The 23,171-nt window shown below is 49.5% G+C and overlaps 3 protein-coding genes across 3 annotated transcripts in view; 1 reads left to right on the top strand and 2 right to left on the bottom strand.

Moving 5' to 3' along the window:
* Positions 1-512: 512 nt before the first annotated feature.
* On the bottom strand, positions 513-8,510 carry timmdc1 (translocase of inner mitochondrial membrane domain containing 1). The gene is made up of 8 exons (XM_056589059.1): positions 8,419-8,510; positions 7,459-7,812; positions 6,965-7,130; positions 6,306-6,394; positions 5,847-5,914; positions 4,764-4,842; positions 2,000-2,110; positions 513-1,161 (listed from the first exon to the last, which is right to left on the bottom strand). Exons 2-8 carry the CDS (start codon positions 7,788-7,790, stop codon positions 1,020-1,022), a joined length of 987 nt encoding a protein of 328 aa, XP_056445034.1. The 5' UTR covers positions 7,791-7,812; positions 8,419-8,510; the 3' UTR covers positions 513-1,019.
* Positions 8,511-8,657: 147 nt separating this feature from the next.
* Positions 8,658-16,221, bottom strand: poglut1 (protein O-glucosyltransferase 1). Its single transcript, XM_056589049.1, has 11 exons — positions 15,972-16,221; positions 15,427-15,526; positions 14,486-14,629; positions 13,128-13,263; positions 12,666-12,787; positions 11,805-11,864; positions 11,423-11,522; positions 11,194-11,252; positions 10,934-11,101; positions 10,334-10,390; positions 8,658-9,971 (listed from the first exon to the last, which is right to left on the bottom strand). The coding sequence occupies exons 1-11, from the start codon at positions 16,042-16,044 to the stop codon at positions 9,815-9,817; spliced, it is 1,176 nt and encodes a 391-aa protein (XP_056445024.1). The 5' UTR covers positions 16,045-16,221; the 3' UTR covers positions 8,658-9,814.
* An 828-nt stretch (positions 16,222-17,049) lies between these two features.
* Positions 17,050-23,171, top strand: part of LOC130381023 (calsequestrin-2-like) — a 6,921-nt gene continuing 799 nt past the window's right edge. The window contains exons 1-4 of the mRNA XM_056588444.1: positions 17,050-17,301; positions 20,222-20,306; positions 20,966-21,066; positions 22,721-22,847. Of these exons, the coding sequence (XP_056444419.1) occupies positions 17,050-17,301; positions 20,222-20,306; positions 20,966-21,066; positions 22,721-22,847 (565 nt within the window). The remainder of the gene's footprint in view (positions 17,302-20,221; positions 20,307-20,965; positions 21,067-22,720; positions 22,848-23,171) is intronic.

Genomic DNA, 23,171 nt, shown 5'->3' with positions numbered 1-23,171 from the left:
TCTCCCGAAAACATCCGCTAGATGGCAATAATGTATACTAAATAGGGTGAGAGACAGACAAGTATCAAACTGCAACACGTAGCGTCGACAGTCATTAAAGAAAATAAATACCACTCATTCTAGAGGTCATCATTCAATAAAAAGCGCAAAATGCGTAAAACATTACAACATCGTTGTTGCAACGATCAGTAGTTATGTGACTCCATAATGCCGGCGTGGGTTGGACCATCCCCTCCTTACGAGCTGTAACAGGACAGGAACGGGGATGGTTGGGACGGTCTCAGGTGCGGCGGGGCCCCCATCTTGCTCGCACAAGGGGCCGAGGCTTGTAGTTGACCTACTTACTTGCTGTAGCTCCCCCTGGAGGACACTTCAAACAGCCAGCGAGAGTTGAGCAGCAGACACCAGCGAAAAAAATGTAAACACAGAGACCAGCGGTCATTTAAAAGGTTTGGCCTTTGAAACACATGTGGTGCAACACGCAGACGACAAGAGTTTTAGCTTTAATGGACCACAATAACAACTATTTTTTATTTGTGGGTTGCCATTTTGAACCCTACATAAAATATTAGGAATTTTATAACATTGCACTGGTGCTCACCCCGTGTACCAAGACGAACAAACGTCTCCTAATCCAGATTTTTTTCCTGTGACACCAATCATGATTTAAATCGTTCACACCAATCAACTCCCGATCACCATCATCACATGACATCACCGATCGCGAGGTCTGCTCATGAAGAGCGTTCCTCCAGCCCGTAGGACTTCAGGTGCGGTCCGGATCCTTCTCGCGTGGCGGTGGATCCGGCGATGGGGAAGGGGTAAATCACTCGATAGGATTAAAGCTATCGCGGTCTTCAGAACATCATATTATTAGGGAGGGAGGGAGGGAGGGAGGGAGAGAGAGAGAGCGAGCGTGTTTATTTCGGTTGGTTCAGGGTTGCTGCTGTGAGTCTATCCGCTGGTCTCTCGCGAGTCTTGATGAGGATGACCATACAGTCAGGGGCCACTAGGGGTCGCTAGGGGCCCTCAGTGTCGCCGACGGCGCCCTCGTTTCGGGGAATTTCGAGGAGCTCCGTGATCCTCTGCAGGTCCCGGTTCTCATTGGTGTTCACACTCAGGTCACCAATCAGCTCGTCCGTCAGCTGCAGGCGGGCGGACCTTAAAAACGAATAACAGGAAGTAGAATGTTTTGAACTTTATTTCCCCCGCCCGAGAATTTTTTGTTGAGGTCTTCTTATTGTGTTATAGTCGGGCCTAACAGTGTCAGCAAATGCAAGACTCCAAGTTATCTTAAAGTACTTTTTGTTCTCTGATTAGAATGTACCACCAAAATATTGATTTACTAATCTGAAAGATATTCTACATCATATAACATCATTATCAGGCCTGAAAGTTCTGGAAGCAGCCCCTACTTCTTACTTTGTTGGGCATCTGTTGGGCACACACCGCTTTAACCCAATCAACATCTGCCCTTAATAACATCAACAAATAAACACAAATTAAATATAAACTGTCATCAAATATCTGGAGTTTATACGGGAACGCTCCCCCGCCTTGACAGACATATCATACCTACCCCATGCCCTCAGTAGGGAAAAATAAAAGGGGCTTTGTGATTAGGGTTATGATTATAGGGTTAGACAGAGTCTAAACTCTTGTCGTGATGGACAACAAAAATCCATCATTTACTTCTCGTCATGTTATTGAAGTGTTATCAAGGTGTGTACTAAGCATCAAAAAATTATGTTCCATTAAACCCATTTAAATCTCACCTCAATTCAGTCTATCGATTGCCCTCTACCTTCACACTACCAATTCAAAAGTTCACCAATTAAAGAATTCACCAAATCAAAGATTGAATGGGAAGAGACAATCCACGCGATTTGAACCACGACTCTACAATTCCAGATGCATATCAATATACATTTTCGCCATCCTCCTGACCAGATATTGGGTAGGTGTGCAGCGGACACATTTCCCTGTCATGCTGACCCACCATTCCTGCAGCTTGAGTTGGTACAGCTCGCTGCGCTCTCGTCTCACCCGGTCACGGGTGGTTTCCCCGGCAACCGTCTGCATGCTGACGACCAGGGCGCCCGCGGGGAGCCTGGACAAAAAAACAACAACACAGCACAAAGACGATGATCACCGCTCATGTGTACGTAATTATCGGTGTTCGACTTGGATATCAGCTGACGAATGGAAAGTAAGAAACTAAAGTCATTCCGGTCCTCCGCGGGCCTTTGGAGCATACATGGCCTACAAGTCAGTAACAGGCAACCACATGATATGAAACAAGATGTACTTTAAAAACAGACCGGTGACTTCAATCCGAAAATGTCCGCCGTCTACCTGTAGACCTCCTGCTGCTCAAAACCCCGACCTGCTAGTTACTGAACGGCGTCTAAATATATAGACTAAAAATCGCTGTTGGATAAAAGAGTTGGCTAAATAACTTCAGAATATCAGTAATACTTAACAACAATGGTACATTAATGAACCCTAAAATAGGGTTAGGGTTAACCCTAGCCCTACGATACATTAAATAATGTAGAAATGAACACCGTAGTTATCATGAACACCATTAGTAAATTATTACTAGACAATTAGTTAACTGAACTAAAATGCTAGTTAATGCTCATTACGGCCTTAACTACGGTTAATGAATGTTTCATTAGTGCACCCTTATTGCGAAGGGTTACCGGAACACTGTATCGCTTGCTTCCATGGCGACGGACACATCGGAACACGGGTGTCATTCAGCATTACGCGGACGTTTCCAGAACTTCGGAACACAATTTACTTCTTGGGCCGCTGTCGACGCCCGGCGCGGGCGTGAAACCCCGCCCCGGGCAGCTTCTCGTCGAGGTTGTAATGAATTTGTACAGCTTCCAAGCTCGTCAAATTTGACTAAATCACACACACACAATTCTGTCCCATACACCACCACCACCCCCCACCCAACCACCAATGCTTCCTCCTCACACCTCAGCAATGTGCCAAATGTGTGTGTGTGTTCAGAGGAGCGATTTGGAGCGTGATATGCTTTGCGATTAGCCTGGCTGGCTAGCTCGAAGGCGGAGCGATGCACCTGGCCCCGGCCACGGGCCGGAGCCGCCCGCAACACATCAAACGCTCCAGGTGGCTGGGCGACCGAGCACGCCAGAGAGAGAGAGAGAGAGAGAGAGAGAGAGAGAGAGAGAGAGAGAGAAAGAGAAAGAGAAAGAGAAAGAGAAAGAGAAAGAGAAAGAGAAAGAGAAAGAGAGAGAGAGAGAGAGAGAGAGAGAGAGAGAGAGTCACTGTGAAAGACAGAGAAAGATGACAGACAGAGAGAGGGAGACAGAGAGAGGGAGACAGAGACAGAGACAGAGACAGAGACAGAGAGAGAAAGAGAAAGAGAAAGAGAAAGAGAAAGAGAAAGAGAGAGAGAGAGTCACTGTGAAAGACAGAGAAAGATGACAGACAGAGAGAGGGAGACAGAGAGAGGGAGACAGAGACAGAGAAAGAGAGAGAGAGTCACTGTGAAAGACAGAGAAAGATGACAGAGACAGAGAGTCATAGTAAGAGGGAGAGAGAAACAGAGAGAGGGAGACGGAGAGCGAGCGAGAGACAAAGAGTAGAGAGGAAAGAGAACACGGACACAGTCCGGAGCAAAAACTTAGATCCCGCCTTGCGTTGGACAGGGGGCTGAGATTTGACTGTGGACATCAAAATTAGGTCGCAAACGCCACGATTGTCTTTCATGCATCCGTCCCTGTGCCTGATTGAGCGCACACACACACACACACACACACACACACACACACACACACACACACACACACACACACACACACACACACACACACACACACACACACACACACACACACACACACACACACACACACACACACACACACACACTTTCTTTAATGAAGTTTGAATGAAAAAGTGGAGAGAGAAACAGATTAAAGAGTCGATTTAGAGAGAAGCAACGGAGGGAGGAGGGAGAGCGAGGGAGGGGGGAGGCAGTGGAGGTGATGCTGGGCTGGGGGGGGGGTGGGGGGGCAGCTGCTGCCTCTTGGCTCGCCTCCCTGGTGTGGTGGTGGGGGGGGGGGGGGGGGGGGGGGGGGGGGGGCGGTGGGTGGGGGGGGGAGGGGCAGAGACCCTCTGCAGAGCACATGGGTCCCCGGGGCACAGGGGTGGAGTTGTGGGGGGGGGGGAGATGGAGTAGGATGGGGGGGGGGGGGCAGCTGGGCAGCAGAGGGGCTGCTCAGAGGGGCCGCAGCTGTCTGCCAGACTGTGGACCCCCAGACCCTCTCAGCTACGGGGGGGGGGGGGGGGGGGGTCTGCAGCCGTATGGAGCCACTGGCGGCGCGGCTCAGAGACGTAGACGCCGTGATGGTGACCGGCTCGCGGGACGTTGGGATTCAAGCTGAGCGTTTAACGTTTAGCGGTTATGGACGTTTAGATGTCGGAGTCACCGGGAAGAGACCCGACGATCACCGCCTCCTCCTGCCCCTGTTTCAGGGGGGAGGAGGAGGCGGGGAGGAGGAGGAGGAGGGGGGGGGGGGGGGGGAGGAGGAGGAGGAGGGAGGAGGAGGAGGAGGAGGAAGTGACTGGGGAGGAGGAGGAGGAGGAGGAAGTGACTGGGGAGGAGGAGGAGGAGGAGGAAGTGACTGGGGAGGAGGAGGGAGGGAGGGAGGGGGGGGAGGAGGGAGGGTGGAGGAGGAGCAGGTGGGGGAGGTGAGGGGGGGGGATAGGAGGTGCGGTCTTACCCCAAGAGAGCGCCGATCAGGGTCCCGGCCAACAGACCCCTCAGACCAAGGTTGAGCCGGAAGAGACCCCCAGTGACAGCTGCAGCAGGAAGACCTCCGTCACTCGTAGTTTAAACGTTAATGAGCACTACATAAAGACCTCCGTCACTCGTAGTTTAAACGTTAATGAGCACTACATAAAGACCTCCGTCACTCGTAGTTTAAACGTTAATGAGCACTACATAAAGACCTCCGTCACTCGTAGTTTAAACGTTAATGAACACTACATAAAGACCTCCGTCACTCGTAGTTTAAACGTTAATGAACACTACATAAAGACCTCCGTCACTCGTAGTTTAAACGTTAATGAGCACTACATAAAGACCTCCGTCACTCGTAGTTTAAACGTTAATGAACACTACATAAAGACCTCCGTCACTCGTAGTTTAAACGTTAACGAACACTACATAAAGACCTCCGTCACTCGTAGTTTAAACGTTAATGAACACTACATAAAGACCTCCGTCACTCGTAGTTTAAACGTTAATGAACACTACATGAAGACCTCCGTCACTCGTAGTTTAAACGTGAATGAACACTACATAAAGACCTCCGTCACTCGTAGTTTAATAAACATTAATGATCACTACATAAAGACCTCCGTCACTCGTAGTTTAAACGTGAATGAACACTAGATAAAGACCTCCGTCACTCGTAGTTTAAACGTTAATGAACACTACATAAAGACCTCCGTCACTCGTAGTTTAAACGTTAACGAACACTACATAAAGACCTCCGTCACTCGTAGTTTAAACGTTAATGAACACTACATGAAGACCTCCGTCACTCGTAGTTTAAACGTTAATGAACACTACATAAAGACCTCCGTCACTCGTAGTTTAATAAACATTAATGATCACTACATAAAGACCTCCGTCACTCGTAGTTTAAACGTGAATGAACACTACATAAAGACCTCCGTCACTCGTAGTTTAAACGTTAATGAACAACTTCATCACTCATAGTTTAAACGTTAATGATCACTAAATAAAGACCGTCATCACTCTGAATGTTTCATAAACACTACGGGGGTTCTGGACTCACCTCCGGCGGCCGCATAGTGGCTCAGAGCGTCTTTGTCCCGGTACACAGACAGACCGGTGCTCACCGAGCTGCAGACAGAGAGGGAGAGGGACGGAGAGAGGGAGAGAGACAGAAGGACAGACAGACAGACAGATAGACAGACAGGGAGAGAGAGGGGGAGAGAAAGAGAGAGTGAGAGAGAGAGACACAGACAGACAGACAGACAGACAGACAGACAGACAGACAGACAGACAGACAGACAGACAGACAGACAGACAGAGACAGACAGGGAGAGAGACAGAGAAAGGGAGGGAGAGACGGACACAAAACCAAACAAGGAAGACGGTCAGACTTCACGGCGCCGCGGACATGGCGGGGCGGCGTCAAAACACGGCCGTGGTCGCAACGGTCACGACCACGGCGCTCCCGTCGCTACGGTTACCCCCGGGCCACACGGCGCTGGCGCACGGCGGAGCTCACTTGAACAGCGTGACGAAGGCGGCCACCCTCCAGCTCCACCTCCAGCCGTAGCGCAGGAACCCCCGAATGGCGGCGTTGTGGGAGGACCTCTGGAGCACAACACACCCGGGGGGGGGGGGGTTAGTCCTAACACAGAGACCCTCAGACAGGTCCCCCTCTGAGGTCTGACCTCTACCCCCGCTCTCCGCCTCTCTCTCTGTACGCTGGTAAAGGCTTGATTTTGTACAGTTTTATCAATAAACATACTTCATAATACTCGTGTCTAGTGTGTCTTTGAGCCCTTAGGAAAAGCGCTGTATGAACGAAATAAAAACTACTACTACTACTTCTGTTGTTGTAAGACAGCATTACGTGACAATCTCTTAAATACTATACATTATGAATATTCATAGTAATACTACACCAACTAGTACTCCTACAATCGCAAAGCATTACATTTGATACTTTCGATACTCATTATATTCGAGGGCTGACACTACTAACTACCACCACTTATAATAATCATACTAATTAGAGCCCTTAATTACAGAGAGCCTTTGATTACCAACACTAAACGCCTCTACACTGCAGCCCATATTTTTTATTTTAGCATAACGTCCCACGTTGTGCTAAAATAATTAATAAGGGCTGCAGTCTCTCTCCCCCCCCCCCCCTCTCACCACAGCCTCCACCCGGCTGGTGTAGAGCTCCGCCTGGCTCAGCTGGATGTAGCGCTGGCGTGCGTTGCGCGCGGCGGGCAGCCCCCCGTGGAGCAGGCCGACCAGGGCCCCCGCCACGGCGCTCTTCAGCACGCTCCTCAGCTCCTCCGACGGCCCCCGGGAGCCACTAGGGGGAGGGGGGGGGGGGTTACTGCACAGCAGGGGCTGAGACACAGCTTCATTGGTATTGGTACTTTATCGGTAGCGTTGTGTTGACGTCACAGCCGGAGTTGTGTCACAACTTTACTGGTAAGAGACTTAACCGAGTGACCCGGGTTGGACCGGTTAAGGGCCGAGCCGAGCACCTCCGTGACCGACCACGGTAACACGAAGGGTTCGACCCGAGGGGCGTCAGACACCGACGCTACGGTGTATCGCACCTGACCCCATATCACCGCGCGTGCGGTGACAACACTCAACAATAGAAAACGATTACTAAACAAAAAAACACTAACTCTCGGTCAAAGAGGTCCTTGATGCGGTCCCAGCCCGTGTCGGGGAACTCTGGCCGGCCGAAGTTCTTCGGCAAGGTGCTGCCAAAGGCTGCCGCGCCAGGAGTCATAGTAGCGGTGGTGGTGTTGGAGGGGGGAGAGCTGGAAGAGACCGGCTGGGCAGAAGCCGCGTCAGCTGCGTGGACCCTGGGGAGCAGCAGAGAGCAGAAGGACGGGGGCTGGGCCCCGGCCCTCTGGAAGAGGCCCCGCAGAAGCCCGGTGCTGAGAACGCCCCGGGGGCCCGAGTCTGCCTGCCGTCCCGATGCCGGGCCAACTCCGGCTTGCTGCGGATCCATCACGCCTCACTTGCCGCCGCGGCTGTGTGTGTGTGCGCGGTGTGCGTGTGTGGGAGAAACATGGAAACACGTGTCGTGGATGAGGATGTTGTTGCATTTCCCCGCAGCTTGTTAATGATGTAAATAATCCGCCCTCAAAAGTCAATGCCTACAGGCTAATTGCATTTAGATGTATTTATGTATTTTTTTTAAGCCTGGGCTCCACCTTGCGAGACTGAACAGCTGTGAGATTCACTGGGAACCTCCCACTGCAAACACTGGGAGGCGGTGGAGAGACGCATGTTTTAAGACTTATTCAAAAGAGGATCTCTTCTATGGCAGATTTGTTTCATGCAGGCTATCAATTTGTTATTGAACAATGATTGAAACACTATTTTTACATCAATTTCTAACAAAATTAGATTTTGAACGCAGTGTTGACCTGTTATCAAATCCTAAGCCTTTATCGTCTTTATAATTGCATATATTATCAAAGAGGGCACCACACGTCCTTTCAGACACATCAAGTGTTGCACTATGGATCACTAAACAACATATGCTGTTACATGAACCCCTCTGGTGATGGGATGCGAACGCATTGCATTAACTATTACCAATACGGTGCGCTTTCCGGGATAAACCCCCTTACCGATAAGTCGCTGTGATTGCGTTGAATAGCGGGTCACGTTTATCCCCAGTGTACAGTCCACATGCATGTTTCAATTCAAAACATAGTTTTGCCCTTCTTCTTCCCTGGCTGTCATTGAATCGTACCGGCGTGATGAACTCTGAACTAGGACGGTGATGACGGAGAAGACAACAGCGACCCGCGGCGGTGGAGGACCGAATGACACCTTCGCTGTTTTCGAGGACCTCTAGATTAGATGGATGGTTGCTGACTAAAACCAATTTTAATGTTTTTTTAATTTGATAACAGAATGAACATTAAATTATGCAAAATTGCATAGATGAGGAAAACTAGTTTAAAGAAAGAATTAAAACACCATAATATAAAAAATGAACACAATGCAGTTAAGATGTAACAAGTAACAGTTTGGCCGGAATGGTAAATTGGTCATTGCGTAACATGAAGTACCTTTTTAAGAACACAAATCAAACTAGAAACAGACAAGGGGGGAGGGATTATATGGCCCCTGACAGCGGATTACAAATACTGTGTAAAAATAAAGGTAACTATATATATATAATATATATAATACAGCTTTACTACGAATAGCATCCAACTCCGACATCATATCTATAAAAGTAAAAAAAAAACTAAAAATAAGTTGTCTTGTGTATGAACGTTTAAAAAACTGAAGTTAGGGTAATCGCCAAGTGTATTGCAGAAATCATATTTGCCCAGTAGATGGCAGTGTGTGAATAGAAAGATAAACGCTTCAGACGTTTAACACACACACACACACACACACACACACTTTGTAAATTATATTAATTATCACTAATAGTTAAAAGACACTACTTTTACTACCTAACGTGAACCTAGCTCACAAATGGACCACTCTGAATTACAGAATTCCCTCATTCGTTCGTGAGAATAGAATAACGTGACCTTACTGCTTACAATGTCCTGGTTATGTCCAAGAAAACCCAGCCCAAGACGAACCAATAACTAACGTTATTGCCCTTTACAAAGACCCGATAATGCAGCCGTCTTTTCCGTCACACAATAAGTATCCTGGAGATTTATTCGAGTGGGATTTCATCTGTGATGGAGTCCTTGTTGTTTGGCCCGTTAGGGCAGTGACGTTATCACAAACGGCAGAGTATGTTAAAGTGGGTTCGATTTGGACGGAAAATAAATACAAAAATCTGCTTTTCTATCCAACCCTTTGTTGACTAGGTGCACTGTGATACTGCGAGATGATAAAAAAAAATCAATTTCAATTTCAGAAGATGTCATTTTTTTTTTTCTAACAAGAGACAGGTCCACACAAACACACATTCATCGTTCATCTGACTAGACGCTGTTTTAAACCCCCCCCCAATACAGCGGAGCTCAGGGTCACATCGAGGAGGGGGGGTTATAGTTCTGTCCGGCGGGCCCTGGGGCTGATCTGGGCGTACGACGTGTTCCTCTGCGGGCGGTACTGGAGGAGGCGGCCGAACTGGGAGAGGAGCTGCTCCCAGTAACACGACACGTCCTCCATGTCGAGGTGCTCCAGGATGAACCGTCGACCCCTGGAAAGAGCGGGAAAAAAACGAGGAGGAATAACCATGTGACGCACTTTGAGTCATGTGGGAATAGGGTATAACGGAATATAATTATATTTTGATTTGAATATTACGCAACTTATTTAAATGACACGCGCAGACAAACACCAACTCAGACGTACACACACCGACTCAGACGTGCACACACACACACACACACACACAAACACCGACTCAGACGTACACACACTGACTCAGACGTGCACACACACACACACACACACACACACACACACACACACACACAACGACTCAGACGTACACACACACAGACGTACACACACACAGACACGCACACACACCAACTCACACACACACACACACATTACCTGAGGGCAATATCCTGCGCAATGGCGTCATGATGTTTCACAAACTGGAGCAGTTCCCTGAGCACACGGAGAAATCATAACAACACGTTAACTCACAGCACAAAACAAGATGAACACACGCTAACCACCCGGCTAAATCTAGCTGTGGGCCCAGAAGTCCTCCACCCAGGGTTTCATCCGACCATAAGCTGCTAACAGCTAACTCTAGCTAAAGGGTAAAGGCTAAAGCTTCCTGACGTCTTCGTGGTCCTGTCTGAGCGCTACGTAGCACTAGCTACATGACGTTAGAGAGGTCCTGTCTGAGCGCTACGTAGCACTAGCTACCTGACGTTAGAGAGGTCCTGTCTGAGCGCTACGTAGCACTAGCTACCTGACGTCAGAGGGGTCCTGTCGGAGCGCTACGTAGCACTAGCTACCTGACGTCAGAGGGGTCCTGTCTGAGCGCTAAGTAGTGCTAGCTACCTGACGTTAGAGAGGTCCTGTCTGAGAGCTACGTAGCGCTAGCTACCTGACGTCAGAGGGGTCCTGTCTGAGAGCTACGTAGCGCTAGCTACCTGACGTCAGAGGGGTCCTGTCTGAGCGCTAAGTAGCGCTAGCTACCTGACGTCAGCGAGGTCCTGTCTGAGCGGTACGTAGTGGACCCAGGGCCGCAGCTGGCCGTAGAAGAACTCGTGCCACTCGTCGCCCACGTGGAAGACCAGCGAGCCGCACAGGAAGAGGTGCTTCAGACGGAAGCTGGCCGCCACGCCGCGGAAGTTGAACAGGTACCTGCGGACGATGGTGGGGTTAATGCGTTGCTCCAGGACACCTCGGTACTGAAGCAGTCCCACGGGGGCGAAGGCATCGTAGGACCGTCTTACTTGTATTTGCAGTGGTCCACCAGAGGGATCTCCTTGGCTGGAGGTCTGCCCAAAGTGTCCTGGGGGAGAGAGGTACAATATATATATATGAGAGAGACAGAGAGAGAGACAGAGAGAGACAGAGACAGAGACAGAGACAGAGACAGAGACAGAGACAGAGACAGACAGACAGACAGACAGACAGACAGACAGACAGACAGACAGACAGACAGACAGACATTCTTTGTACCCTCTCAGACTTCCAGGCCTGGTTCTTGGTGTACTCTGCGTCCACCAGCTCCGGGTTCTCCCTGGACAGGAGGATCAGAGGGTCCCGCTCTGCGCTGGTTCTGAGAGGGGGGGAGGGAGAGGGGGAGAGAGAGGGGGAGGGGGAGGGGGAAGGAGAGGGGGAGGAGGGGGGGAGAGAGGGAGGGAGAGAGAGGGAGAGGGGGAGAGAGAGAGAGATTGTGGGTGGGGGAGACACTAACATTTCAGATGACAGGAAGCTAAATCATAAGAGCTGTGTGCCCTCTAGCAGAGAGCGATAGATAAACGCCACTTTTTAAAGAAAATTTAGTGTCTTTTTCAAAACAGAACGTGAACATGTGAGACGGTTCCTGCTCGAGGCTGACCTGGATCCCCTGAAGAACCCTTTGGGGTCCTTGTTCTTCCAGGGCCACTGGGCAGCAGACCTGCCGGAGGAACAGACCAACGATGAGGAACCCACAGCCACAACACAGCCACAACACAGGCCGTCTACACAGGACACGGTCTCCAGTCACGCACAACTAGAACCATGCTAACATTGGGTATGCTAGCGATGTATTAGGGGGTGGGGGGGGGGGGGGGTCGTTTGGGAAGCATTTGACTGTTGACAGACAACCAATAAATCGTATTGAAGAAGGAACTTGTGCAAAATATCCTTTAAATGTGTTTGTACACCTTTTTGTTTGTTTGTTTTCCTGTGACCTTGATGGTAAACGGACTGCATTTATACGGCGCTTTTCTAACCAGCGGCCTCTCAAAGCGCTTTACCCTATTGCCTGACATTCACCCATTCATGCACACATTCACAGTCAACAACGCAAGGCGACAGCCGGCCCGACGAGGAGCAGTCAGGGTGAGGCGTCTCGCTCAGGGACACCTCGAGGAGGCGCTTGGAGGCGCTAGAAGGCGCTAGGGGGAGCTAGGGGGAGCTAGGGGGAGCTAGGAGGCACTAGGAGGCGCTAAGAGGAGCTAGGAGGCGCTAGGAGGAGCTAGGAGGCGCTAGGAAGAGCTAGGAGGCACTAGGAGGCGCTAGGAGACGCTAGAAGGCGCTAGGAGACGCTAGGAGGAGCCAGGGATCGAACTAGCAACCTTGCGGTTACCAGCCAACGGACCCCGGGCCGCTACAGGGGGTCGTGACCCGGGTGTGTTGCCCCCCCCCGGGGTGAGAGCACTAGGGGGTGTGGGGGGGGGGAGGCGTGGAGCTCCTCCCTGGGTCTCCCCCTCACCTCTCCAGGTCGTCCCTCATCAGGTCCCAGCGGCCCAGCCCCGTGGGGTAGATGGGCCACACCGCCGGACCCCCCTCCCAGAAGGTCCAGGCGGGGTACATGATGTCCTGGTAGTCAGCCGTCTGCTCAACACACACACACACACACAGAGAGAGACACACACACACACAGGGAGAGAGACACACACACACACAGTTATCTCACACGCACAAAGATACAGTCATCACACACGCACACACAGAGACACACGCACATTTATACAGTCCTCACACACACACTCGCGCCGTCATCACACACGCAGTCATCGCACACCGGAGTAATCACACACGCACAAAGATAGCCATCACACACAAACACACACGCAGTTATCACGCACGCACAGAGAGACACACGCACATTTATAAAGTCCTCATCACACACGCGCGCACACACACACACACACACACGGTGGTAGAAGCTAACCTTACTGAAAGAGAGGACGGGGAAGGTGGGCTGCACCCAGCCCGGGGCTTGTGGGTAATCTCTGACGTTGATCACCATCTCCATGTCGGCCAGCCTGTCAATCACCTGCAGGATGAAATGCTCCACTCCGCTGCACCTGAGAGGCAACGCACACACACACACACACAGATGAGTTACACACACATACACACACACATACACACACACACACACAGGTGAGTCACACACACGCACACACAAACACACACAGGTGAGACACACACACACACACACACACACACACACACACACACACACACACACACACACACACACACACACACACACACACACACACACACACACACACACACACACACACACACACACACACACACACACGGGTTATTCTGAAGAACAGGCAGAAGACAGAATCGGATCCCAGGTGGTTTTCCCCTGTTCTGTTTCGATGAGAGAGTAACGGAATATAACGTAGTGCATTTTTTGGTTTTTGAACTTCCGCTTTGACAGCCAAATATCTCATCTGGGATTGATAGGGAACTTTTTACTTGACATTCAGTGTGAAGCCTACAGCCGTCGCATAACAAGATAAAAAAATAGGGTTTTTTCGACTCTGGTCGATGTTAATCCATCAACTTCTATTTAGCTCGCTAGGAATGCAAGGGGCTGTTGTTCATGAGCATATCACAATCACATTTACATTTAGCAGACGCTTTCATCCAAAGCGACTTACGCCGTGGGTTCACACACCCACGGCAGAGTCGACCACGCAGGGCTACAGCCAGCTCGTCGGGAGCACTTAGAGTGAGGTGCCTTGCTCAGGGACACCTCGACACTCAGCTAGAAGGAGCCGGAGATCGAACTAGCTAAGTCAGCTGAGGGCCAATTTAGGAACCCAAAATTTGACTGAGGGCCGCCAAAGGAAAGAAAATAGGCGGGAAACGCCGTCAGCATCCCAGTGGTGAAAAAAAAACGTTGCACCGTGGACCTCTGGGAGTGAGGTCCCAGAGGAGTGAGGTTTAAATCACGCAACTGAGATTCATCCTTTCAAAGTAATGTACAGTCGGATTAAAACTAACAAATGTAACAGGATTTAATTGAAAGATAGAGAGAGTCGACTTTTCTCTTTATATTTATTTATTTTTGTCTGAATTAATATTGATATAATAATAAACAATGGTGAAAAAATAAAAATATTTATTTTATTTATTTTTTAACTCACATCTGTGTGTCATTGCGGGCCGCCAGGAATGTTTCTGCGGGCCGCCATTGGCCCGCGGGCCGCACTTTGAGAACGAATGAGCTAAGTCAACCCGCTCTACCTGCCACCTCCGGATCTTCCATTCGGATTCTCTCACCTGGCTGGAAACATGCAGTTGCTCTCGCGGTACAGTTTGTGGCCGATGATTTGGTAGTGGGTGCCCACCCCCCGACGCACGGTGCTCGCCATCAGCTTCTCCGACACGCCCCCTTGGAACGGACGCAGATCGTCCTGAAGGACGCTGGGAAACAGGCGGCGGGAAACAGAGTTAGCTAGGATGAGCTAGGACGCTAGTTAGCTAGGATAGGGGTAGCTAGGGGCTAGCTAGGATAAGGATTGGTTGGTATGCTGTGATTACAAACTGTGGTCCCAGTTTGTTAAATCGTTTAAAAATGCCCTCTAGTGGTGAGTGATAGATTAACACCACTTTTTATGAAAAATACCTTTTAATTGTTGAAAAGGGGACATGAATGTGGGAGATGGTGACTTCTTGAGACTGACCAGGACCCCCTAGTTAGCATAAGGACAGTCTAGCGTCTAGGGCGTTCTATCACCAGCTGAAAGGACCTTTCTCTTCCAAGCCGAGCCCCTACCTGCCACTAAATGACCCTTCTCTCTATTCATTGTTCAAGGCTTTTCGGATAAGAGGCTCTCGCCAAACGACTTAATAGTGATCTTGGATCCGTTATAACAAAGGAAAGGGTTCTCAACTGGTGGGCCGTGACCCTAGGGGCATTTTGAGCGGGTTGCAGATCATATGCCAAACCTTAATCCTCAGAAAGAAGTCTGAGAATTAACTAACGATTCAATCTTAAATCATGTTTCATTGAGTTCATCCACTATTATTGCAGGTTATTTTGCTCCATGTTTTAAACGACAGGCATTGTTGATCACTGCAGTATTGTTCAATCAATATTCTAATTATTTTTGGGTCGTGACTTCGTGACACACGTTGGTCGAACAGTTGATGACCGCTGAACTAGAACATATACATCTCGTGATTCCAGCCAGGACAACAGGTAGCAGACCGCAACTCACCTCAGATGACAGCTACAGTTGACCGGACTACAGGGAGTGTACTCCTCCACAGCTCTGGAAATGGTCCTTTGAATGTTTAGCCACTGTTGGTCTGATTTACCTGCAGTGAAGCAGAATCACGTATATGTAAGCATTTCAGTGTCGGTCACTTGCCCTTCGCATTAATCCCATATAAATAATCCCCCTTTAAGTATCTGATGGTCTGTGCAGATTAAGACCCTACTTGAGAAAAGTACAGCATATGTAGGCCTATGGTTAAACACAGCACAAGACACCTAGTTGTGTGTGTGCGTGTGTGTGCGTGTGTGTACGTGCGTGCGTTTGTGTGTACGTGCATGTTTGTCCGTGCATGCGTGTGGTTTCGTTCCATACAATGTTAACGTTTAGTTTATAAACACATACTGTTAAGTTTTGCGAACTTAATACAAAGGAAGTGTATAACAAGGAAATCGCGCTTTTAGATGGGTCGCTAGTGAGCCAACAAAAGGATGATTTGATATCTTACACTGAGAATAAACTGGCCTGCTTCATACTGGGTCTCCTACCTGATGCACCGAGCACACACAGCTGCAGAACTTGGAGAAGGAGCCACACCATCCCCGACCGTAAAAGCTCCATTTTCCCTGGCGCTTCTACTTGTGACTGATGGGTTTTTCATCGACTACTAGTGTCTGTGTAAGTGATCGGGCTAGTACTACCGGCTGAATCGGTTCTCAGCTAGTACTGTCTGCGTCGCGTTACGGTAGTGGCGTGCGCACAGGACTACCGTAATTACATGCAATGCGATCTTACTTTTCACAGATGGCAGTGTTTTAACCGTTTGACTAATAAATCCATGACATATATGCAGCAACCATGAGGTCATAATGCATAATTCTAATCTTTCGTGTCTTAATGTTATATCTTTTCTCAATTGTATTTTAAATATTTCCAGGTACAGACACATTTTATTCATCCCATCCCCCCCAACATTGCACATCACATGTTTTAGAAGCTAACTTTTTGTTTTCATGAATCTGAGCTTTGTTGTTATAAAAACAAGTATTTTAAATAAGGCAGTTAAGCAAATCCAATGTAGCTTCTCTTTCTCTCGCCTAAGTAGGCTATGTCAAAGAGTTCCACAAGAATTGAATGAGGTGGTTCATCCCAAGAGAGATTACAATAGTAGGTGATGGGGAGGAGACATGTTGGAGAGAGAGAGAGAGAGAGAGAGAGAGAGAGAGAGAGAGAGAGAGAGAGAGAGAGAGAGACAGAGAGAGAGAGAGAGAGGGAGAGAGAGAGAGAGAGAGAGAGAGAGAGAGAGAGCGAGAGAGAGAGAGAGAGAGAGAGAGAGAGAGAGAGAGAGAGAGAGAGAGAGAGAGAGAGAGAGCGGGAGAGAGAGAGAGAGAGAGAGAGAGAGAGAGAGAGAGAGAGAGAGAGAGAGGGAGAGAGAGAGAGAGAGAGAGAGAGAGAGATCCAGCCAGAGCAGGCTCCTGAAGAGCCGGGGCCACCACACACCGCCGACCCACGGAGGAAGTCGAGGTTGATCCAAACCTACGCACGGGGAACCCAAACACCTCCAGCCTCTCATCGGACCCATCGCCGCGGAAACAAAGTCGTCCCGCTCCCCCCATCTCCCCCGCCATGCAGCCCCTGCGCCCCCGCGTCCTCGCCGCCCTGGCCCACGCGTGCCTCCTCTTCCTCAGCCTAGGCTGGGCCGAGGAGGGCCTGGAGTTCCCCAACTTCGACGGGCGGGACCGCGTGCTGGACGTCCACGAGCGCAACTACCGCAAGGCGCTGCGGCGCCACGACATGATGTGCCTCTTCTACCACGAGCCGCTGCCCGCCAGCAAGGCCCTGCAGAAGCAGTTCCAGATGGCCGAGCTGGTGCTGGAGGTAAGGGTGGTGCTGGAGGTAAGGGTGGTGTTGGAGGTAAGGGTGGTGCTGGAGGTAAGGGTGGTGCTAGAGGCGAGGGTGGTGCTGGAGGCAAGGGTGGTGCTGGAGGTAAGGGTGGTGCTGGAGGCAAGGGTGGGGAAGGGGTGGTGCTGGAGGCAAGGGTGGTGCTGGAGGTAAGGGTGGTACTGGAGGCAAGGGTGGTGCTGGAGGCGAGGGTGGTGTAGGTTGGGGTGGTGTAGGTTGGGGTGGTGTTGGAGGTAAGGGTGGTGTTGGAGGTAAGGGTGGTGTAGGTTGGGGTGGTGTTGGAGGTAAGGGTGGTGTTGGAGGTAAGGGTGGTGTTGGTTGGGGTGGTGTTGGAGGTAAGGGTGGTGTAGGTTGGGGTGGTGTTGGAGGTAAGGGTGGTGTTGGAGGTAAGGGTGGTGTTGGTTGGGGTGGTGTTGGAGGTAAGGGTGGGGTGGGGTTGGGGTGGTGTTGGAGGTAAGGGTGGTGTAGGTTGGGGTGGTGTTGGAGGTAAGGGTGGTGTTGGAGGTAAGGGTGGTGTTGGTTGGGGTGGTGTTGGAGGTAAGGGTGGTGTTGGAGTTATGGTGGTGCTGGAGGTAAGGGTGGTGTAGGTTGGGGTGGTGTTGGAGGTAAGGGTGGGGTGGGGTTGGGGTGGTGTTGGAGGTAAGGGTGGTGTAGGAGGTAAGGGTGGGGTGGGGTTGGGGTGGTGTTGGAGGTAAGGGTGGTGTAGGTTGGGGTGGTGTAGGTTGGGGTGGTGTAGGTTGGGCTGGTGTTGGAGGTAAGGGTGGTGTAGGTTGGGGTGGTGTAGGTTGGGGTGGTGTAGGTTGGGCTGGTGTTGGAGGTAAGGGTGGTGTAGGTTGGGGTGGTGTAGGTTGGGGTGGTGTTGGAGGTAAGGGTGGTGTTGGAGGTAAGGGTGGCGTAGGTTGGGGTGGTGTTGGAGGTAAGGGTGGTGTAGGTTGGGGTGGTGTTGGTTGGGTTGGTGTTGGAGGTAAGGGTGGTGTTGGAGGTAAGGGTGGTGTAGGTTGGGGTGGTGTTGGAGGTAAGGGTGGTGTTGGAGGTAAGGGTGGTGTTGGAGGTAAGGGTGGTGTTGGAGGTAAGGGTGGTGTAGGTTGGGGTGGTGTTGGAGGTAAGGGTGGTGTAGGTTGGGGTGGTGTTGGAGGTAAGGGTGGTGTAGGTTGGGGTGGTGTTGGAGGTAAGGGTGGTGTTGGAGGTAAGGGTGGTGTAGGTTGGGGTGGTGTTGGAGGTAAGGGTGGTGTAGGTTGGGGTGGTGTTGGAGGTAAGGGTGGTGTAGGTTGGGGTGGTGTTGGAGGTAAGGGTGGTGTAGGTTGGGGTGGTGTTGGAGGTAAGGGTGGTGTTGGAGGTAAGGGTGGTGTTGGTTTGGATGGTGTAGGTTGGGGTGGTGTTGGAGCTAAGGGTGGGGTGGGGTTTGGGGAAAGGTTTGGGTGGGAAGTGAAGTTAATTTGATTTAATTCAATTTAATTGGATGGAACAAAATATAATCCGAATCATACAATGGAACAGACTGTACTGGAATAGGGTGGAGTGGAATAGGGTGGAGTGGAATAGGGTGGAGTGGAATAGGGTGGAGTGGATGGTGGAATATAAGAGAATGGTAGAATAATAAAGAAGAACACGGAATGGCTCTGGACACTGTCAACATTGTTACGGCTGGAAGGAAAATCTCCCCTTTCCGTGTAATCACTGAGCTATAGCATGAAACTGGTCCCTATAGGTTCTGTAAGATCTCTAAGTATAAGTTCCTCTAAGTTAAACGGACAATGATAAAGAAGTGCAGAAACTAAAATCTCCAGCCAGGGCCACGATAGTCTTTCTATCCTGAGGTGACGACATATCATGTGTCAGTCAACGTGTACAAGTGTCTGCGAAGCTTGTAAGTCTTCAGAAGACTCTGATTTTGCTGTCACACCGTTTAGCTTAACATGTCATAACATGTCAACCTATCTCCCGAACAACTGCCAACCGCCTGACCTCGTCGTCCTGAACCCACTTAGCGTCACAGACATTTCACGCTTTTACGTTCCAAGCCGTTACTCCTTGAGTGGTTTAAGCAAAGCTCAAGTATCCGAATTTCTGGACCGTCAAACTGTTAAAGCGGCCCTCGTCGAGAGCGTTCCTAAGTGGATAACGTGCGTCCAGGGAGCGTTTCTAGGTCATTCTTTTAATTATAGCTTGCTCCGAAAAACTATTTTCTCTCGCCTGGCTGTGAACCAGATATGACTGAGACCTGCCTGTTCAGTTTGACATTCGCTCCGCTTTTTAACCTAATTTTCGGAATCTTACGGTACGACGAGAGCTTTGTTCTCCAAGTTTGAGTCCATTGGAAATCATCTGTCAGGCTCCCTGCTACCATAAGCTGCAGTTACAGAGTTGTTGTCTTGTCTTGTTTGCGTAAATTAGTTCTGTTGCGACTGAGAGCTTTAGGGCCTACCCTAAAGCCGGCATTCTAAGCAGACACACACAAACACAGACAAACGCACACAGACACACAATAATAAACCAAATATTTGTGATTAGCCAACTCTGATAGCGTATGGATATCAGTTTTTATTTTGTTGTTGTTTAATGATCGACTGCCTTTGCACTATTCAGAATTATTTTGCACTATTTAGCATTTATTTATTGTAAATATTACTTATTTTATTCATTTTACCTCATTTGATCCTTTTGTAGTTATTGCACCGGGGGTCAGAGAGGAAAGCAATTTAGATTCCTCTATTTGTCTTGCACACATTTTGGAATTTACCTTGACTTTGAACTTTGACTGTGTTCGATGACTACCCTATTTTTCTCGTTCATGGATGACCAAGACAATGTCAGTGTACTTGAGGTCCGGGCGATGTGAATTATAAGTATTGAGATAATGTTACCGCTAACCCCTTCCGTTCTGCTTGTTTCCCAGCTGACCGCTCAGGTTCTGGAGGACAAAGACATCGGGTTCGGAATGGTTGACGCCCAGAAAGACGCCAAAGTGGCCCGGAAACTAGGCACGTCTTCTTTTGTCAAACCCACCGCACGACGAAACCACATTAGCAATTTGTGACATCACAAGTAGTGTGAACCAATCAGTAGAAGCTGCTGTATTTCCTACAAGGGAAAAGAGAGATGGAAAGCGGCTCCATTTTGGCGTTTTTGTGTGTATGTCAGTTTGATAATAATACACATATATCTTTTACCTTCCTTATATATACTTTTTTTTGTTGTTGTTAATCGCACCATCTAGAGGACATTAATGTTTTGCTGAACTATGTGCAATGACAATAAAGAGAATTCTATTCTGTTCTGTTCTAAAAGGTTGGACTTTGTTTGAGACATTTTCAGTGAAGAAGTCCGATATTGAACAGACGAATTGTGAGTGTGATTAGCCGTTACAAGCCGTTTTGAAAATCGGCCTCTTCTGACATCACAAGTGGGCGTGTCCACCCAGACTTATCACAGATGAGCCACGTTTGCTTCAATCCACTGAGTAGGCTGGTAGACTGGCTGGTACACCCAGCTCACACCTAGACGGACACGCCCACTTGTGATGTCAGAAGAGGCTGATTTTCAAAACGGCTTGGAATGGCTAATCACGCTCACACCTGGTGGTGTACTTTGTCACCTTTAACCCAAACCCTGTGAACTCCCTTTGAACCCTGGGCTCCAGGTCTGCAGGAGCTGGGGACCCTGTACGTCTTCAAGGACGACCGCGTGATCGAGTTTGACGGGGAGCTCTCGGCCGACACGCTGGTGGAGTTCCTGCTGGACGTGAGTGGTGTTCTGTCAACATCTGGCAACATCTGGCCACATCCGTCGTGTTCTGTTGACACGCTCCTCGACACGCCTGATAACCCGACGCCGCGCTAAGTGCTGGGGTCACGGGCGGTGTCATGTTGTGCCGGACCGAGCAGCTCTCAACACCAGCGAGGTGTTTCCGATCGATACACCGTCACGCGGTCGCTTGTCGTACGTTTCTTTGGCGTCGACGTTACAGACGTTATGTTGTGTTTTAGGTGTACATTTATGCTTACATTTATGGCATTTAGCAGATGCTTTTATACAAAGCGACTTAACATAGTACATTTGTCAGAAGAAGATGAAACAATAAATGGCTGTCGGTACGGTGAGGATGCTCATAGAAACAAGTGCAACGCACTAACAATCGCTAGGTTAACCTATTTCCAGTTTACAACAACAATAGCTAGGATAACATGCTACCATAACTAAGTACCATAACTAAACACGACATACAATAAGTGCGTAAATTAAGTGCCAGAATGTAAAACATACAACGAGTAGGAGGGGTGGAACGGGGTAGCAAGGTGTATGTGAACTTTACTCAAGGTGTAGACGTCTTCCCCGGATTAACACTATTCAAGATCTTCCACCAAAGAGGGAAAGCTTCTGGAATCTCAGTGTCCATATAAGGAGAATTTGTGACATCACAAGTCGAACGAACCAATCGCAGCCCGGTATGCAAATATGGGTTTGATAGCTGACAGGTGGATGCCAATCAAGGGGTCAGAGTGTTACGTTTCTGCCGTGTCACTTCCTGCCCAGCATTTCACATTTCAAATGATGGTAAAAATAAATCTTAACGTGTAATTATTCAGCTCGTTAGACGGTTTGAGCGACGGGATAAAGTTACGTTTGAAACGTAACTTTGTCTGGACAGGACGCGGAATGTAGCGTGCCCAACGGTATCGACTTCCACACACTGTGGACACACGATACCTCCTGAACAGCAGGTGTGAGTGTGTGTCTGTGTGTGTGTGTGTGTGTTAGTGACTAAGTGTGTGTGTGTGTGTGAGTAAGTGAGTGAGTCTGTCTGAGTGTGTGTGTCTGAGTAAGTGAGTGATTGTGTGTGTATCTGAGTATGTGTGTGTGTGTGTGTGTGTGTGTGTGTGTGTGTGTGTGTGTGTGTGTGTGTGTGTGTGTGTGTGTGATTGAGATTGAATGAGTGAGTGAGTGACTAAGAATGTGAGTGAGTGATTGAGAGATAGAGAGGGAGAGAGGGAGAGAGAGAGAGAGAGAAAAGAGAGCGAGACAGAGAGCGAGAGAGAGAGAGCGAGAGAGAGAGACAGAGAGAGAGAGACAGAGAGAGAGAGAGACAGAGAGAGAGAGTGAGAGAGACAGAGAGAGAGACAGAGACAGAGACAGAGACAGAGAGAGAGAGAGAGAGAGAGAGAGAGAGAGTGAGAGAGACAGAGAGAGAGAGACAGAGACAGAGAGAGAGAGAGAGAGAGAGAGAGAGAGAGAGAGAGAGAGAGAGAGAGAGAGAGACAGCGAGAGAGACAGAGACAGAGAGAGAGAGAGAGAGAGAGAGAGAGAGCGAGCGAGAGAGAGAGAGAGAGAGAGAGACAGAGACAGAGACAGAGCGAGAGAGAGAGAGAGAGTGCTCCCGCTGTGCTCTCTCGCCCAGGTCCTGGAGGACCCCGTGGAGCTGATCAGTAACGCCATGGAGCTGCGCGCCTTCGAGAGGATGGAGGAGGACATCCGCCTGATTGGCTACTTCAAGGGCGCCGACTCCTGTCAGTCCCACCGCCCTGGCTCTTACGTTTATGACTGTCTGTCTGTCTGTCTGCCTGTCTGACTTTCTGTTAGTATGTGTGTCTGTATATGCCTGTCCGTCTGACTTTCTGTCTGTATGTGTGTGTGTGTGTGTGTGTTCGTGGATGTGTGGGTGTCATATGTCTGTAAATGCCTGTGTGTGTGTGCGTCCTTCATGCCTGTCTGTCTTGACTTTCTGTGTGTATGTGTGTGTGTGTGTGTGTATTTGTGTGTTTGAGTCTATATCTCGGTTCATGTCTGTGTGTATGTACATGTTTGTGTATGTTTGTGTATGATGCATGGTATACCCCCCCCCCCCCCCC

The sequence above is a fragment of the Gadus chalcogrammus genome, chromosome 4 (genome assembly GCF_026213295.1).
Source record: "Gadus chalcogrammus isolate NIFS_2021 chromosome 4, NIFS_Gcha_1.0, whole genome shotgun sequence".
In the NCBI taxonomy this organism is placed as follows: Eukaryota; Metazoa; Chordata; class Actinopteri; order Gadiformes; family Gadidae; genus Gadus; species Gadus chalcogrammus.
Note: the sequence above shows the minus strand (reverse complement) of the source record. Positions and strands in the feature narration are given on the sequence as shown.